This window comes from Acanthopagrus latus, chromosome 12 (assembly GCF_904848185.1).
Source record: "Acanthopagrus latus isolate v.2019 chromosome 12, fAcaLat1.1, whole genome shotgun sequence".
NCBI classification, from domain to species: Eukaryota; Metazoa; Chordata; class Actinopteri; order Spariformes; family Sparidae; genus Acanthopagrus; species Acanthopagrus latus.
In genome coordinates this window covers 13564494-13583728 of record NC_051050.1, presented here as the reverse complement: position 1 = coordinate 13583728, position 19235 = coordinate 13564494, and the positions used below count along the sequence as shown (strand labels likewise).

Genomic DNA, 19235 nt, shown 5'->3' with positions numbered 1-19235 from the left:
GGAAGATAAGAGCCACAAGGACGCACAGTGCAGAAATATTGAATTTCTCCGGTTTTCATGATGCCAATGATATTACTACGGTTCATCCAATACTTTAGGAACAACCAGCCACCATTAGTTTGTATTTTCTTTATAACAAAAACACTAGTATGCACAATTTGTTTTAAGCTGATTCACAGTCCATTAGTATGCACACAAGTGAAATATACATTTACTTCTCTCCATGCGTCGCTTAAAATCTTTCCCTCTTTCGCTCCATCACAGTCGGTCTCCATCCATTTTCTATTTGTTGTTGTTTTTTCCAGCTTCCCCTAGACAATAATAAAAGAAGTCCTCCTCGTGACTTTCACAGAATTTGAGAAGAGGCACTGATGCAATGTCAGAGCATATTTTGGGCACAGGAGGCAGCTTCCTGCGCTCGTATTAATTTACCTTTCAAGTTAATGTGAAACCGTGAATAGAACAGGTGCACAGTACAGAGGGAACGCTGCCTCGTAATGTCAAATTCAAAGTCGAATTTTGACACTGCGCTTACAGCACATTATAGATCGATGTGCAGCCTGCCTATTAAATGTTTTTTTTTTATAGTTTTCTCTGGTTTGGCAAGATGAGATTGAACCACGAGCCACCCTAAACTCATCATCGTGTATGAGGGAGCCACCGCACAATGAATAGATGTATTATCCCTTAAAGGTGCAGTATGTAATAATTGGCCAGCTGTAACCGCTAACTGCAGTTAGCTCAGTTAGCTTTGTAGATAGTGGTCATATTAGCTGGCCGGAGCTATGGGGAAGTGTTGGCGCTAACACCACTAGCACAGGAGCCTTGGTCTGATGGAGCTAGCTGTTCAGCACACTAACCTCATACACGTCAACGATTAAAAGAAAAAAGAAAAGAAAGAAAATTCACTCTTTGTGGATAATCTTCATTCATTTTTAAATGTTTTGAAGTAAGTTCTTACACGTTGCACCTTTAAGCAATGCAATAGAAATAAAAGAAAAACATTAGCTGACACATTATGATTGTTTCCGCCTCCATAACAAACACATCAAATGACAGTTTTGCATGCTGATGTTGTCGTTTTGATCCTGCAACATATTTTAAGTGACACCTCAAAGTTTGTGGCTGGACCGAAGTGAGACACCGTCACAAGCAGCCTGCAGGACTGATGGAGAGAGGGAGTGTAAATCTAATAATATAATAAACTTCTTGTTTTTATTATATCAGAGCGGGATTATAAAGGACAAAGCAAAGCACAGAGGAAGGATGCGGAGTTAATTTCCTCAGAGAGTCGCACTTCTGTCTGAGCTCGGACGCGTCTCTGCTGGTTATATTGTGTCTGGCACTTCTAATAATTCTGTTTGTCACGACGTGAGCAGCTCATCCACACCTTCGCTCTATAAATTGCTCGCCTCCTCCTCACTTGTTGAGACCAGCTTCATAGCAGGGCTGCTTTTACTGCTGTCCGCTGAGGATCTCCACTCCCCTGCTGCTGACTCCTGACTCCTCAGGTCTGATCTGTTCGTCTGTGGCTGTGATCATTCCAGTTGAGGACTGTGGGGGCAGCTCTGCTCCTCCTCCTCCTCCTCCTCCTCCTCCTCCTCCTCCTCACAGCTCTCCTCTCTCTTGTCTCTGCTGCAGATCACTGAAGGGTCGCGGGAGGAGAGCCAGCGGAGGATTGCTGCGATATTTTTTTTTTCTGCACAGACAGCGACTCAAATCCAGACGCAATGCAGGTACGAGAGACATTTATTACGCCTTAATTGGGTTATTGATTGAGTGGACTGGCGCGCAGAGCGATTTGTGTTGATATCCCTTCATCAGCCTACCTGTGGTTCCGTGTTCCGAACTTGATGTGACCAAAATGCATAATTTCTCTCCTGCAAAAAGTGTGAAAACTGTGTAAAAGAAACATTTTAGTGAGACGTGCATTGTGAGTACTTGGATAACTGACATGTACAGTAACTTGAATGTAAAAACAAGTATCAGCAAAATAGATTTAAGGCATCAAGAAGTGAGAAGCATTTTAATGCCATAGCTTGTTAGATATAGAAGTAGGTTTAACTAATTTATATATCATTATACTGTTGGGAGGTGATATCTTACAAAATGCATTATGTTTTATTTATTGATCATATGTGTTGAATCTAAAGTCTAGACCTGCAAACTCACATTATTATTGTGGGCAAAGGAATTCACAGTGTCCATAGAAAATTAATCAAATGTATCTTCATCTGCTACTGTGTGTTTTGTCTGTTCTTGGCAAATAAAGTACACTATTGTAACAACAGACTGTAACCATTAATGTCAATAAAATAAAAAGGTACAAAAAGAACCATTACACTTTGTGAAAAGGCAGCCAGATAAATCTAACATCTGTGCTGGAATATTCACACAAAATGATCATATGTGTATAATTATCACAGTGTCACTATTTAATATCACTGTTATTGTCATTACCGTAAAAAGCAACAGCACTGCTATCAAAGAATGAGGCAAACTGAAATGTATTAAAAATGAAATGTAATGAAATGGAAGTATAAAGGAGCATAAAATTGAAGTACTCAAGTGAAATACAAAAGGATTTTCACAGGCGATTTGTGCCATCCGTCGTAAGCAGAATTACTTAAAAAATGCATCCCTCATTTCAACCTGGCAGCCCCTCTCCCCATCCTCTGGTAGCAGACAAGGTGTGGGGGGGGTGTAGTTGGTGTAGTTGAACATATCTCAGTCTAAATCCATCTGACTCATTGATCACTTTGTCTGACTGAGGCTGGCCAAAGCGAGAATGTACGGCCCCGATCACAGCTCTGAAATATTGGTCGTTGAAGTGTTGATAAATGCATGGTGCTGTCTGTGGTGCTGAAGTAGCAGACGGATTTGTAATTGAATCTTTCCTTTCAGCTCTGCCCTTTTGTTGGTCTCATCTTGGATCTATAACATTCTCAAAACTACTATAGATACTCATCTATATGAGTATAGATACTTATCTAAGTGACATTATTATTAATATGTTTTTTTGTTTTCTTGATTACAAATAGAGACAGAGAGAGAGAGAGAGAATCATGAGGTCACATTTATGTTATAATAATCCCAATGGGCATACAAATACAACATGAGCTTATTTGTGTGTAATGAGTTTGTCTAATGACTTAAGGCCAACACATGTTAAATGCACGGGGAAACAGGAAATAAAAAGCAGTCAGGAGCATCACATGTGGTGGAGAGTCGTGTTGGGCTGTGCAGGCGGGACGCAAGGCTTTGTAAAGATATGAAACATGCGAGGGGTCTGTCATCTTGCTGAAATATCCACCAACAGCAGCTGTGTCCTTTTTTTTTTTTTTTTCAAGTGGGCTGGAAGAAAGAAATGATCTTGGCAGATATTGTGATGTCTCTTTGTTGAAGCAATGTATGTGTGTGTGTGTGTGTGTGTGTGCATGTGTGTGCGCTTGCAAAGGTAACATATGTGATGATCAGCGGAGGGCGGTCGCCCACGGTGTTCACGACGACGCAGATGATCAGAGGGAGCGTCTCGCTGCTCGGCACACATGGCTTCGGGGCTTTTAATAATGCAGCGCTGTGAATGTTAAAACTCCCAAATCAGCTCCTCCTCAGATCTCAGAGTTTCTCAGCGAGAAGTCACAGAAATTGGGAAATGGCTCACGGGTGATTTATTACGCTTTATGTAATTTAATTGATATATTATCTCATCAACCCTCAGATGCTCCAGAAGGTCGTGTGCTTGACTTTCTTTTTTGTTGCTGTTTTCATAGTGCGATTGTGTGTGAGTGTGCATGAATGTGCGTGTACAGGACGTGGCTCTTGGATGATCCATTAAGTATCAGTCCTTATGTGTTACTCGTAGTCATCATTCACCTCAACATGGCAGCCAGCTCTGATCTTTTATTGATGCGGTTTTAAGGAGTGTGAATTATTGAGCGTCGTTCTCGAAGCTGTGTGTGCTCTGGCATCCCTTCGTATTCAAATAGAGGGCCAGGGGGACACAGAGGAGCTCCCCAGATAGAAGCTCCGGCTATTTTTTTTTTTCTCTGCAAACTCTTTACGTTGCTTTCGCACCAGCCTCTTAAAGAAAGCTGTTTTATTTATAAAGCGAGGGGAAAGACTCTGTGGAGACAAAGCAAAAGGAGACAAGGGCATTGAGAAGAAAACTGTCCGTGAAGATCCAGAAAACAAAAGAAGGGATAAAGAAAAACAAATCGAAAGAGGAAAATTAGTGTGTAGTGGTGCAGTAAAACAGGACACTTTGTTGTCCAGTAACACTAGGGGCCTGCAGGAGACTCCCACAACTAAATATTCACAACGGGGTGAGAATCACACAAAAAAAGCATCCCAAAGCATCACAGTTATCATGCTAGATAGACCGTGCTGCGTGAATCCAGCGACTCAGATATGTAGAGCTTTATAATCGCTGAAATATTCATCCGAATGTAGAAATCCATGTTCATCCGGTGTGAGACGAGAAGAAGCTATGCGATGGTGCAAATAACTGGAAATGAGAGCGCGTGCAGGTCCCTATTCTCATAAGTGCTCATGTTAACAGAGTATTAGATTTTCTCCGTCTTTTTCCCGGAAATGACAACACAAAAACGTCTTAATATGTGTTAATATGTGTAATATGTAAAATAACATCATCCCGTCCCAGCTGCAGCGTTAAAATATGCCAGACACATGTGGTTTCAAAGAACATGATAGTGTCTCCAAAAGCCGTGCAGCTGCATAATGATATAAATATCTTGGTAAACAAGACTTTTTTTTATGTCAAATGAGCGGCATTTTGAGTATTGAAGTATTGATTGCTGAGGTATTGATCCGGTCATCTGTACTCACCAGCTGGCTGGATGTCTGAGTGTAACTCCTGCTGCCGGTCCAGCTGCTATATAAAGCTATGAAAGCAGAGCTAGACTGCCAGTGCCAGAGCAGCTGTCATGTCATAAAAGCCTTTATCAATACATAACTTGTCTTTCCTTAAAGAAAGGTTACAGGAAGTTTGAAGGAAAATGTGCTTAAACTGGGTTCTGTGTGAGACATCCAATATGTCTGTAAAAACTTTCTGCTCTCTGTAACTTCCGTCTTGCACCAGACGGGCTTGAGATACCCATGAGCATTGTGAGGCAGGAAACCAAGATGCAATGCAGAGACGTTTTCTTTTTTAAAGTACTTAAGGGGCATTTCCAGACAGCGTGCAGCAGAGCGCAGGGGGGACATGAGCTGAGAGGCAGAGGGAGGATGTGTAGCATTAAATGGCCCCAACCAAACTCAGATCAGTGTCATCGAAACCTCGGTCACCAGGGCACCACAAAACGTTTCTTCTTCGATTATCTGCATGTGTTCTCGCCATTCATTTTTTAAAATATACCGACAAAAAGAGTCCACAGACGACAGCTAAGACTGAAGATAAACCTGCTTTTAAGAGCTGTTTCACGTATGCATGGTGGCTGCCTCCTGTATCCTGCGTCCGTTTGAAGCATCAGTTGTGCACACTCAGTTCACTCGGGCCTAAGATGCTCACATGGCAGCACCAGTGCTCACTAGCTGGCATGCTTACACTCATCTGGAATATGTTCACATTCTTAGTGTGTTAGCACTTAATAAATATGACAGTGCACCTGATGTCTGTGGAGATTGTCACTAGTTTTGCATGAATTTGTCAAACCGAAGAGTTGTGCAGAAATTTTGACCAGAAAATGGACCTCAGTGAAAAGTGAATGATCCTTGAAGTTATCACACTTCATCAAGATGGAGGCCTGAATCACTGTGCCAGATTTTTCTTGAGACTGTTCCCTGAAAACCACTGATGAGAACCTAACAGTGCCACATGAGGAAAAGTCAGTGGATCGCCAAAGTTGTGACGATTCATTTTCTGTACCGAATGTTATTTTAATCCACTGAATCATTTGCTGCCAAGTCTTAATGCACTTCTGGTGAACTGTTAGAAGCTATTGGCCATCTGGTGAGCGAATCCTCTGTACAGGAGGGGCGCCTGCTTTCTTCTCCATACCTGCAGATTGCCTTGTGTCATTTCTCTTCTCAGAGGACGCTTTCTTTTCCTGTCTCCCTCAGGCAAACGAGAAGGCAGTGGATGGCGGTCTGCTGCCTGACGCCAACGGGAAAGACCCAAACCCCGGCGGACAGACGGAGGGCTCCAAGTGGCAGAAACCACGGCTTACCCGTAAATCTCTGATGAAGTGCTGTCTCGTCAAGTGGATCATCGCCAGTACCACGCAACAGGGGCCAGGTACAGGCACACAGAGGGACGCACCGGCAGGCCAACACCCCGTAACAACAATACAGCATAGAGAATATCTGCATGATTGTGTGTGACAGCAGGGGAAGCAGAGCAAAGCAGCAGGGAGGTACAGTGGGAGGGCAGGCCTTCAGTCACCAGCACTACAGAATACATGAATTTTAAATCACCTGCCCCATCTACAGTCTATATATTCTCGCCCGTCTTTTCCCCGTTTTCAGCGTTTACAGCACAGAGCTCTCTCTTCACCGAACGCCACTTCATTCCGTCGTGTAATCAGTCAACGAATGGGCCGCTGTCGCTTTCGCCTTCACCTCTGGTTCTCCTTCATAGAATTAAGTTTGATCCAGTGCACATCTTCTTCCTCCGTTAGTGCTCGCTCTCCCTCCCTCCTCTCTCTCTCTCTCTCTCTGTCACCCACACACACACACATAGAGCTGCTCTTTTTTGAGAAACTATGAGGAAGGATTTAATCTTAAAGCCTACTTTCAATTTTCCAGGAGGAACGTGGAAAAATTCACAGCTTTGGACGTCCTTTCATCATATTCATGTGTCACGAAAGGAGAAGTGGCACATCTTTAAGATGAAGAGCGCGGTGTCTTCCACCGACTGCCCCCACGCGCCCCCGTTTCCTTTTGGTTTGCCTAAATTATTGACATTGTCCTTCTGTGCTTGCAGACAGCACAGACCGTCAGCTGAGTGCGTGCGCCTCACAAGCAGGACCGACCGTTCTTCAATCTGTCAAGGCATCGCTACACATAATTCCCTCATTTCAACAAATGCGTAAACGATCTGTCTGTGTCTCTCATGTGTTAGATTATCTTCCACAGTGGTGAACAGACAAAAAAATCTCTCTGCGGTTTCCACAAATCAACTGCTCGACTTCTCTCTCTCTGCCAGCAGACAGATGGCCATGTGACTCAGACATCACAAGGATGAAAACAGTCACATAAATAGGAAGATAGAAGTGCTCTGATGAGTTTTGTATGTAAAGCACGTACATTATAGAATGAAATGCACCGCATCCCTAATTTAGAAGCAATTTGGGAATGAATCACTGTTTTGTCAGCACTGCACTCCACAAACTCAGATACATCATCATTACTCTCACTTAATGCTGGTTGTGCATTAAATTGGACATATTTGTCAGGGTTTTACGCATATTTCCTCAACTTGATCACCATCTAGTGGTCTGTAGACATGATAGCACCTGAATGTCTCCTGCACCACCATCTCTATCAGTGTTGTGGTACTCGAGTTCGATCTCGACACCACTTTTTAAAGGTCTCAGCTCAGAGTCAACCGCAGTACTACTCCGTCATTTCTCAGCTTCAACGAGGACTCTGGGAATTCAAGACCAGTCATGACCGCAACTGCAGGGATATCACTGTTTCAAATTGTATTGGGTTGGTTTGTCTTGGTCTTTGTCTTTGTCTTTGTCTATGGTCTTGGTCATGATTTGATCTGGTTTAGGTCGGGTCTCTACACAATACAGGGTGATCTGAACTCACTCACCTTCAGGTGTATGTCATGCAGAGCTGCCTGAAAAACTTTTGAAAACTTTTAAAAATCATGCCAGAAGAGGTGGAATTTCTGCTTTGTTTAGACATTATGAAGGTGAGAATAACACACTTGCGATCTTATTTTGTGTAAGAAATCTGGAAGCAAAAGTTTTTAAATGTTTCTCTGGCTGGAACTACAATGTGCTGGTTTAACTACATGTACCACTTGCGATAAAATGTCACTCTGCCTGTGAGTTCTTCAACCTCATACTGTAAATAAAATCCAGGTTTGTTACCAGTAGAGAACACTGAGTTTACTCAAAACCAAACACTGGCAAACCCACTGGTGCTTTGTTACAGTACAGTCATGACCGGCTCCCACACCACAATAATCCAGAAGTGACACATCTTTTCTTGTAAATTAAAGTCATCAGGACAAAAGGGGCTGTATGAATGTCAGTAACACTTTATGTTAAAGAGTCTTGTCATAAGTTAACAAGTAACAAAACCCTGAGAAGCCCTTATAAAATGCCTGTTCATGTCAATGAGAGCTTATGTGTTAAAAAATACCATCAAAAACATTTTAATTTTAAAATATGAAGATTTGAAGACCTTAACCCTCACAAGGCATTATTCTCACTTAAGATCTAGTAATTATAAAAAGGTATAGTTAACTTTTAAGAAGGGCGACGTTCACTGCTAATAAATGCATAATAAAGTAGGCATTTTGTTAATAAAGCAACAGCTTTAGTAAGGTTTTAAAAATGACGTAGATTAATGAAACTTGGTTTGTTATGTAATTATAAACAATCATGAGTTTAACATTCTCAAGCTGCTATGAAGTGTTAACAAGTTTCTTATGGGGGTTATAAATGTCCTGTAATCTGAAAATAAATGTGTTTTATCTTGCTGCAATTAACACTTCTATATTCCTATTATTGTTAATAAGAATCTTATAAGGGCTGTTCATAATAAATAATGTTTATTACAGGGACTTGAATAGAAAGTGTTACCCAGGTTTTTTGTCCAATCATATCAGTTGTTTCAACAAGTCCAGTTGCCTATAATATCACACTTGGAATTACCCTGACCTGGATGACTGAGAACCTTCATCAACATGTCAGCTGTTAAAAGGAGATCTGTGGATATTCAAAAAGACTTCTTCAGAGAGGCATCTTCATGCATCAAAATAAAATGTCTTAAACCAATGAAAGCGCTTTAAGGATGCACTTAGAAGAGGGGCTGAGAGGGAGCAGAGTTACGGGTGTTTAATTGTGTGACGAGGAGAACTTGTGTGATGGTTTTTCTGATTGATGGCCCGAGGCTCTGAGCTGTAATGCTGCTCTCTCTCTCTCTCTGCAGTCATTAAAACCTGACGGTGAGGCTGATGGCTGCACTGTCTGCAGCCCGGCATGCTTAAGCCACCTCACTCTTGTCTGTATTTAATAGAAGAACGGGGATAGCTCAGCACTTACAGTGCATTAAACAGTATAATGCTGCATTATTTTTTACGGTGGACGAGTTTCCACATGAGCTCATACATCTTGCATGTTGCTGTAATGGAGTGTGTCTGTCTGGTGAGGCAGGATTGGGTCACAGATCAAGAACGCAGCACAAACACACACAAAGGGTAACGATAGTGACATCATCCTAGTGGACGACTCATCACCTCTGATCTCACACTTTACACACTGCAGACTCATAATTCAACTATATTATGCCCAAAAACAGAAGAAAATGTAATATTAGTTTCATATTCTGACACATTTTAGGAAACAAGCCTTTCCTCAAAGCTGTGCAAGATTGGCATTCTTCTTTTTTTTATATAGAGAATAAGTAATAAAGGAATTATCTTGATAAGTTATAATCACAAGAATACAAATAAAATTCAGGAATTATTTGTTTTATCATTATAAAATCACAATTGTACAACAAGATGATAGTTATAGTCCCTTAATGCTAATTACCAAAATGTTAATTACCTAAAATGTTAAACACAGAAATGAACTTTTGATGATTTCAAGTGTGTCCCTGTCTGGTGGTACGACAGTGGATACTCCTCTATCTTTTGCCAGGGCGATGTTCTGATAGTGACACTATTCCAGTTCGATAGAAGCTGTTTAACTCAGACATAAAGTCCATTTACATAAACTCTCCAGGGCGACCCAAATGCACTTCTGGCCTTCCTATTTCCCTACCTGTTTACCCCTTAACGATTGATTTTCTTTCCACCCTCCTTACACCGAGTCCATTATGTTGTGCAGAGTCATCACTCGTGAACTCAGATTCTTCTTTACTCTCATCACAGCACAATCAAACAAGCAAAGACTCACTCACGCAGTTACAACAGCAAGACTTTTGGACCACCGATACTCTCAGAGCGCGTGGAGAATTGAATTGATTTCAGAGGTGTGAGGGACGGCCTCTGCAGCACAGGCAGTTCACTTCAACTTCACTATTCTTAACTACAATGTTTTTACAGTCTCATTGTTTTCCAGCTTTGAGTGAGTCCTCGTTATTGACCGTGCGTATGGCTAAACGACCTAGTAGACACAAGCAGCGCCACACAGGGCAGGGCAGGCTTCTTTATTCTAAGTGCTGTTCACATCCTAGCCATCAGCGAATGCGGATCAATGCTTGGTTTTTACAGCTATACATCCCTGTAATGACTGAGCAAATAAAGACAGCGTGGACTGTCAGTCAGGGACTATTAGTAAAGAAATTCCTTCAGCAAAAACAACCCCCCCCCCTCACCACACACACAGCACAGGACGGAGCGAGAGGAGATGGGTTGAGCTGGGGGTGGAGCCCCGGAGTTGATGGGGACGTGAAACGCCGGCAGGTCATGACGGATACTGGACGATTGCTAGTGGATATTTTTTGGGGATTAAACGTTCTACGAGTTCGATATTTCCTTGCGAGGGGCACGTGATGGACTTGCTCACTTAAAGGAGGATGTGCAGCAGTCCACCTATTAGCTTTTTTTTGCACTGGTCAGTGGTTTAAGTTGGGGGTTGCTTTTAAGTGAAGGCAATAGCTGATGCTCGCACAAAAACACTGATGAAAAAAAAAGGATGTGGCCGAGGCAAAGGAGATGATTGGCAGCGGATAATGTTTCTGGATACAAGCTGATCGGGTTCAGAGTCAGTATTCCAAACGTGTTCGCTAAGTTTTTCAAAAGGGCTTTTTTTCACTGTTGAAATCTAATGCAAGGCAACAGTGGAAATGGACGGCATGGAAGTAATTGCCATTCTTGTTGTCATTGGACTGTTTGTTGTCGTGCTCAAACAGTTTGGCATTTGGGAGCCTCTGTCACTGGAAGGTAAGAGGGCGAGTTTGAAGAAGTTCAATCGGGATGTTTCCGTGTTAAAACCTTGTGCTGCGTGGCATTAGAGCAATGATCTTGCTCCAGTTTTATTTTATTTATTCTGGCTGTAATAGTACTGTTAACATGATGAGGAACGGCAGTCCCAAGACCCAGCTGTAAAATATTTTAAAAGACAGGTCCACATTTTTTTGAGTCTTCTCTGAATGATTTAGAAAATAACCCTCACGTACATAGAAGGAGCCTGTGGTCACTGTAACCGTTCCTCCTGTTCATCCCAGCAGCAGCAACACAAAAAGCCAAATAACAATATTTAAATATATGAAACAATATATAGAATATAAATGAGATATACAAAAACATAAATGATAGTGAATACATAAATGTGGATCCGGATCTTGTGCCCCATATACAGTCGCTCCAACCTGTGGCCCTTTGCTGTACGTCCTCCCCTCTGTCCTTTCCAGTTTCCTGTCTCTTTTCACCTTTCCTATCAAATAAAGCGATGAAAAGGCCCCCAGAAAAGTGAATCCATCCTGTAATAGCGTGCCCACTACAGTATGTTGGTAAATGCTGCTGACCTGCAGAAAACAGGTCAAGTATTTTAACAGTTCTTCAACTTTTCCTCCCCTGTCATTTCTCCATCACCTCGTCTCCATCCCTTTCCACCTTCCCACTTTGTGTTTTGTTCTTGTACAGATGGTGAGTAACTAAGGCGGCATTCCTCTGGGCATTATTATTGAGTTTAATTTCATCCCAGCCATCTAAAAAAGAAAACTCCTTCCTCTTAATTTTTTTTCTTTATCTTGAGCTGAACTTGTCAGTTTGCTCGCTTGTGGCTGATTTAATAAAAATAACCTCTTTCTCACAGTGGACATGTAGACTTGTCAAAATACGATTCATAGCTTATAGCTTATTATAGCTGCTGGAGGTGTGATGTTGTGCATGCTGGCTCATCGGTACATGTAAATGGAAACTTGGTTCATTTGAATTAGTGACAGCTGTGATTTTATGGCAAGTTGACAGCTGTGTCTAGAACAACTCCCTAACTGCTATCTTTATTTACTCGCCCTCGCTCTGTTTGAGTGTGAGAAATCACAGTTTGGATTTCATGCTCTAAAAGTGGCGTCAAAAATGTGCTAAATGGAGCAAGAGGAGGTAGTTTGTATGTAAAACGGAGTTCCTCGCAAAGAATGAACCCATTGTGTATTTATTACGTAGAGGACAGGGGTGGAGGGAGTTGTTTCAGACACAGCCAAAGTGTCCACAAGGTCTTTTTTTCCTTAAAAAAACTGCTCTAACTTGCCCGCTAGTTACCCTGAACTGTTTATCTGCTTATTTCCTCTAATCAAGCTGATTTCTTCCCAGTTATTTCTCCAAGCTACCAGTTGCTTTTTGCTCATGTTTATTTGAACCTCTCTGTCAAAAAGAATGCCCTCCATCTTTCCCTGTCTCATCGTTTTGATTCAATGCTGTACTCTTAACCCATTTTATCTCCCGCCCATTTCCTTCCTCTTTTCACCTTTCCTTCTTAAACCTCTCCAATCTCTCTTTTCAAACTTAATTTCTTTGTGTGTGTGTGTGTGTGTGTGTGTGTGTGTGTGTGTGTGTGTGTGTGTGTGTGTAAAGATGGTGAGCATTTTGAGTTATGTGCAGTCATTTTTTATTTTCCCGTCTCCCATCTGTTTTGATTTTCTAGTATGTTCACCTCCTGCCCTCCCTCCCCTTCCTTTTTTCTTTCTTTCTTGTCTTACCGCTCTTTCCTCCCTCCTTTCTCCCTCCCCTTCTTTCCCACCGCTCCCCCACCCCTCTGTTTTTTTCTGCTTTTCCCGCTGACAGACAGCTGTGACGGCGACCTTGAACTCTCCATGGTGCGCCACCAACCCGAGGGCCTCGACCAGCTCCAAGCCCAGACAAAGTTCACCAGGAAGGAGCTTCAGTCGCTTTACAGGGGCTTCAAAAATGTATGAAAACCCCTAACACTCACCCTGCGCATTCACGCGTGGTTGATCGTCTGGATAAGTTGTTAGGGGGTTCTGATTTAAAAAGATGAGCTTGCATTTTTACACATATCCTTCGACATGACTGCACAGCAACTAGTTGCAATTTTGGTACTATCAGTGGTGGTTGTTACCATTTGGGGGGTCTCAACATAACAGTTAGAAATTGTTGGCCCGAAATTTATATTAATGTTGTAATATTAAAGGGGCTCTAGGGAGCTTCTGTCATTGTTGGAAGCAGGTGGTTACTTTCTGTTAGCGGACTCCATTTCTAAAATAATTTTCTATCGTTGCTCACTGTTTGCGTCGCGGGGACAGAGTGTAAAGTCACATCCTTCACAAAAAAAAATCTGTAGTTCAGATGCATTAAGCAACTTTAACAAATAGCCCGCAGGCTTGTATAGGCAACCTAAGAGATGAGGAAGGTCTCATTTTTCACGTCGCATTACAACCTGCTCGCATATGGCCAGTAAAATGTGATTTATAGCTATAAATTACTGCAGATTGTTATATATAGCCACTTTATGAATGACCTTATTCAGAACCAAGGGTTCTAGACAAAACAACGAAGAACACACAATTGTGCATTAAATGTCCCATATTATGAAAAACACATTTTCTCTGGTCTCTACATATATAAACTGGTCCTCCCTGAGCCAACTCCCTGACTGAGGAAAGCGAGTCCTGAGGAAATGAGTCCTGAATGGTATCTGCAGCCCACCCACTGGTAAAACAGCACCCCTGCAGACTGTTCAGATTCATCTCCTTTCGGTACATATCAAAAGGAGAGATGTTCATAGGCAGGCCTCCTCTGCGTGATGATGGGAGATATCCAAGAGGGGGGTGTCCATCCCCGAGGTGAAGTTCTGTGTGTCCAGCAGTAAGATAGCAGTGTTTCGCAATGTCGTCGCTCAGAGTTAGACATGCAAATTGCTCTGTTGTTAGTCATAAAGTCAACATCAGTGCCTATATTCTGTCCCAGCTACAGAACAGCAGAAGAGACAGTGGTCGTGTGTCATTTTTAAAGACAATGCTCGGTGCGTTGGATGTGTGTGTTAACCACTTCACATCGGACTGCTTCAGTAATGAGGGTCAGTACAAAGCTAACTTTTCCTCGACACTGACCCTCGTAAAAGGATCAGTCCCGACCATACCAGACCCAGCAACTGCACCCGAGCCACATTTTGATAGCATCTACAGTTGCCTATGAGTATGGTGAACTGGTTAGCTCTGCTTCGGTCCGCTATGCAATAGAGTTTGAAGCGAGTTGAATGTTAATAATGTTACGAGGGAGCTTGGTTGTCACAGTAAAATGTCCGGAAATGTGCAGACTGGAGACAGAGACGATGCAAACAGTGTCCAAGTGTTTGGAGACTGTGTTGGAGACAAACACAGCTTTCGCTAGCTGTTAGCCATTAGCTACATGGTAGTAACTGTAACAACACATACGAACAAACTAACATTATTCAGGCACACTAACCATTCTGAAACATCCTGCTGCAGCCGCAGAGTGTGTACTTCTTCAGTAGCCTCTCCTTCTCAGTCCGATTCTGGGTCAAAATGGTTTGGCTGAACGACAGCTTCTTGGCAAGCCATAGCGATACATCCACCGTAAACATTAGCATGCTGCCGCTAGTGTAAGCAACATCCTCTCCCTGAGAGGGGCGTGTAGCAGGCAAGGCAGGCGTTGACAGATGGAGTTCATTAGCATTTAAAGGTGCAGGCACAGAGACAGCCTGCTCTCAGTAGAGCTCACTTGAGTGACATTTAGACAACTGAAATTCAGGACCATGGATGAGTTTGGGGCAATACTTTCAAATACAGTGTTGTTGGACCTCTGACAGCTGTGCGAAATTGATGAAAAACAGCATAATATTGGACCTTTAATGCCCACATACTTATAGTCACGTAATGTATGTTAGCCACACGGTTGGTTATTTTGATCCACATCTTTAAAACTGGAAATGCAGTTTTATTGCATAAGATGTTCAATAGAATTGTCAAAATTTGCGCTTAACATGAACATTTTAATTTTAGTTTAGTAAACATGCACTCTCGGCACAAACAAGCATTCAAATCACACACACACAAGTGCTCACCTATCACACCACAGTGGAACCAAAACGTGCACAAGTATACATATGCCCAGGCATGGGAGTGATGTGATGAATCTTTTTTGCCATCTGCAGAGGTGCATGCATATCGACAGACAGTGAGTGTAACGTGCCTTTAATAGTAGCAAAGAGTCATTAAAGCGGAGGATGGAAGAGGAACAGCAGTAAGCTGATGTAAACAAAGATGGCTTTTAAAGGCCTGCAAATGTTTTATGAGGTTCCTGCAGGCCTTAATGATACCCATAATGAGTTGTGGGGAGTGTTCAGTGTAAGCAAAACTGCAATGAACTCTGTATGCGGTGTCTTTTATAATCAAACAGACCTTCACCACTAATGTTATCACTTCGACCTACACTTTCCTGCCATCACAAGTCAAAATGTCCGCGATGAAAAAGGTTTATTCAGCAGCTTGTTTTAGTTCTAAGTGATTTTTAATGTAATGAAAACATATGTTTACAATGAGCTGGCAACACCTAAAGCCTGGAGGATGACATTATTACATGTGATTCACCTGTTTGGCCTGCGATATTAGAAATGTTCCCACTGCTCTGCCCACTGGTGGCAGACTGCTCTGCTAAGTGACATTTGTTGAAAAAAAACAAAAACATGCCATTTTAATTGATTTCAGTCTTCAAAATCAAATCCTTTCCTGCTTTTTCTCTCCGTTCTTGTTCTTGTTGTGTGCTGAACTGTCTCATTGTCTTCGCATCGCTTGTATTTTTCCTTGACTCCTAGCTAAACAAGATGTGAGAGCTTGTCACACTAGCTTGTACACACATGGGCTTCCATCGCCATTAATCTGAGGCCGCTGCATTATGAGGATCAGTTGAAAATGAATTAGAATGAATAAAAAGCACAGAGGGCTTCACTGACTGTAGGAGCCTATCGTGCTGAGGCTTTGGATATCCTCTAGTGGCCACATTCCTGCACTGCATGCAGTGACTGTGTCAACACGGCATGATAAAGTCAATTACTGATGAACTCTGGAATTCTGTTATTAACCGGAGAATGTGATGAGTTATAGTTTAACAGAAGGGAAGGGACCATTTGTCTAACAAAACAAACCTCTGTGAAGCTTTCTTTCTTTCTTTCTTTTCAAACACTTTGTTGTGCTGCTGTTTTGGCCATTTGTGACTGAATGATTTCCAGACCCTGTAATATGTTTATTAGGTATTTTAGACACAAGATCCTTCTATGCCTATATGAACTTCTCCCTTTAGAAAGAGATGTAAACATTTGCTGTACATGCAGATGCCAGCATGCTGGCTGAACAGAATGTGAATCTGATTTCAAATACCCAGACTGGCAGTATATATCTAGGTAACTGGAAAGATGTGAATGTTTTTTCTTCCAACAGGAGTGTCCCAGTGGGCTCGTCGATGAGGAAACCTTTAAGAGCATTTACTCACAGTTCTTCCCACAAGGAGGTACAGGAAAACTGTTACTATACAAGACTGCTATAATGAAGGCTGCCTTCACTGACTCACTAAATCTCACTGACGTTTGGAACGGCACACTTAATTTGACAAGTTGATTTTTTTGTTTATTTTCCCTGGATTTTCACTGTGTGTTCCCAGACGCAACCATGTACGCACATTTCTTGTTCAACGCGTTTGACATGGACAGAAGTGGCTCCATCCGGTTTGAAGTGAGTCCACCGGGGACTGCACGTTTGTGTCATTACGTAACACGGGTGGCTGGGTTTTAGTTTTAACCACGGTGATTTGTGCGCAAAGGAAGCTAATTATTAATCCTCCTCCTGCTGTTACAGGACTTTGTGATTGGATTGTCTGTGCTGCTCAGAGGCTCTGTTCCAGAGAAACTGCGATGGGCGTTCAACCTGTATGACATCAACAAAGACGGCTACATCACTAAAGAGGTACGTGACGCAACCACAGACAAGTTAAAGCGTTATGTCTCACTTCCTTAGGTTTAGTTTTCTATTTCTCTCTTGTCTTAATGCTGAGATTATGGTCTGGTTAGGTTAAGGCACAAGGCCCAAGGTATTTGTTTTGGTCTCCACATCAGTTGGTTATCTCCTGAGGTCTCCCTAAAAACACCCGGTCCTGTCACCACAAGCTTGGCTGTAGATGGCCCAACTTCCTGTTACAAATATGAGGTTTTGGTCGTCACAATCAGTCACAATTCACACAGCTGTGAATGTCCCAAGGTCTCCTTTAAAATATCCAGTGGTGTCAGGCTGTAAACATTGTGTTCCCTCGTCCAAACCATCCAGTAGTCCTCCTCCCAATGTGAAAGTCAGGTAATAAACTGTGTCATTTGAATTTGATCTGACACGTTTTCTACAAGTGTCAATATGGCATATGGCGCATGACACGTACAAACCTGGACATATCATATTACATCATTAAGTGCTATCATTACATTCTGGACACTGAGCTGTGCAAGTGCTTTGTGTGTTTCTGGTTTCCTGCAGGAGATGATGGCAATAATGACCTCCATTTATGACATGATGGGCCGGTACACCTTACCCAGTGTGCGAGATGAATCCCCCTACGAGCATGTGGAGAGATTCTTCCAGGTAAGCTACCTCTGCAACCGCTAAAGCATAAAGACTAATCGTTGGCATCTGAATATATATTACTGCATTTCTGACATTTTCTAGAAAATGGATCGGAACAGAGACGGAGTGGTGACGATCGATGAATTCATAGAAACCTGCCAAAAGGTAAAGGCATCATCACATCGACAAGTTCTACCGCATGGTGAGAGGTCAGAGTTCATGCGGCCTTGTGTTTTCTTTCCTCAACAGGATGAAAATATAATGGCTTCCATGCAGCTCTTTGAGAACGTCATCTAGTTTCTGTAGACGGGCGCGGATCAGGAACGCTGCACAGTGCTTCCAGCTGCAAGCTTCTGGGCCTGAAACAACTTAAGTCATCGCTGGAAAAAGGAAAAAATTGGGTCATGCAACACATTTGGCACATTTTAATACAGAATGGCGAACACTTTTATTTTTCCTGTCGAGCTGTTCTATGCAGAATAGAAAAAAAATGTGCAGAAAATTCACAGAATCACTCGAAGAAGAAACGTTTCTCTGCACGACAGTTTTAATTTTTGCACATGAAGTAAAATGTGAAGAAAAACCTTTGTCGGATGAGCATGAGTGCTTGACCAACATTTAACAGCATGTGATGCGAAGCACATTGAGCACAGACAAGAGGGGTTTATCATTGACCACTTTGGAACAAATGACAATACTTTGTTACTGTATTATAATGTAAAGAGAATAATTATGTTTCTAAGTTCTTCAGAGTTTTGTGTAAACGTGATACCCAGTCGTGTATGTTGTCATGTTGTTCCAAAACCTGCTGGAATAAACATTTACCTTCACATAATAATAACTCTACTGAATGGCTTCTTTTTTCATATAGAACGTCTTCACCAAAAGTAGGAAGCCTGAAGTAAAACATATAACTTTAATAAGTATAAAGACTTGAAGGACACACTTTTTCTATAAGTGGATGCATTCCTCATACAGCACAAGAACAGAGTTAATGACAGCAACCAGAAGCCTTTCACAAGAAATACCAAGACTGTGATGTGATGTGTCCAGAGGATACAGAACAAGAGCTATGTTGTGCAGAAGAGACTGGTCAGAATAGTAAACATGAGAACATTTCTCCAGGCAAAATCAAAGAACTATGAAGTTTTTCTGTTTGTGTTATGGGCCTACAGATCATCTACATCCTTCCCACATGCAGCTTTTATCTTGTTTGTATCTTGTACCAGTTTTCACATGATCAAAACATGACGCAGGGCTCTATAACGGTAACTGGATGCCCACTTACAAATCTCAACATGTAGCAAAGGGTAACATCAAATGTAACTGCATAACTGCAAAGCTGCAAAAGAGCAATGAAACATGGTTCTATGCAAAAACCAGAGGCAACCCAGGCAACTCCAGCCTTTATTAAAGAGGCGACATCATTAAACAAGATAATTAATTACAAAAAAAGTCAACATCTGCCACATGTCTGTTTTAGTAAAGCTGCTGTAAGTTGCATG

At 42.0% G+C, this 19235-nt stretch overlaps 1 protein-coding gene across 2 annotated transcripts; it reads left to right on the top strand.

Moving 5' to 3' along the window:
- Window positions 1-1011: 1011 nt before the first annotated feature.
- Window positions 1012-18057, top strand: LOC119029857 (calsenilin-like). Of its 2 annotated transcripts, XM_037117017.1 has the most exons (11): window positions 1013-1511; window positions 1642-1736; window positions 6082-6256; window positions 11792-11794; window positions 12932-13056; window positions 16564-16633; window positions 16784-16854; window positions 16978-17085; window positions 17644-17748; window positions 17833-17895; window positions 17980-18057. In XM_037117017.1, the coding sequence occupies exons 2-11, from the start codon at window positions 1731-1733 to the stop codon at window positions 18025-18027; spliced, it is 774 nt and encodes a 257-aa protein (XP_036972912.1). In that variant the 5' UTR covers window positions 1013-1511; window positions 1642-1730; the 3' UTR covers window positions 18028-18057. The 2 variants fall into 2 exon arrangements, with proteins under 2 accessions (XP_036972913.1, XP_036972912.1); XM_037117018.1 differs by lacking the exon at window positions 11792-11794 and having other exon boundaries at window positions 1012-1511.
- Window positions 18058-19235: the final 1178 nt, after the last annotated feature.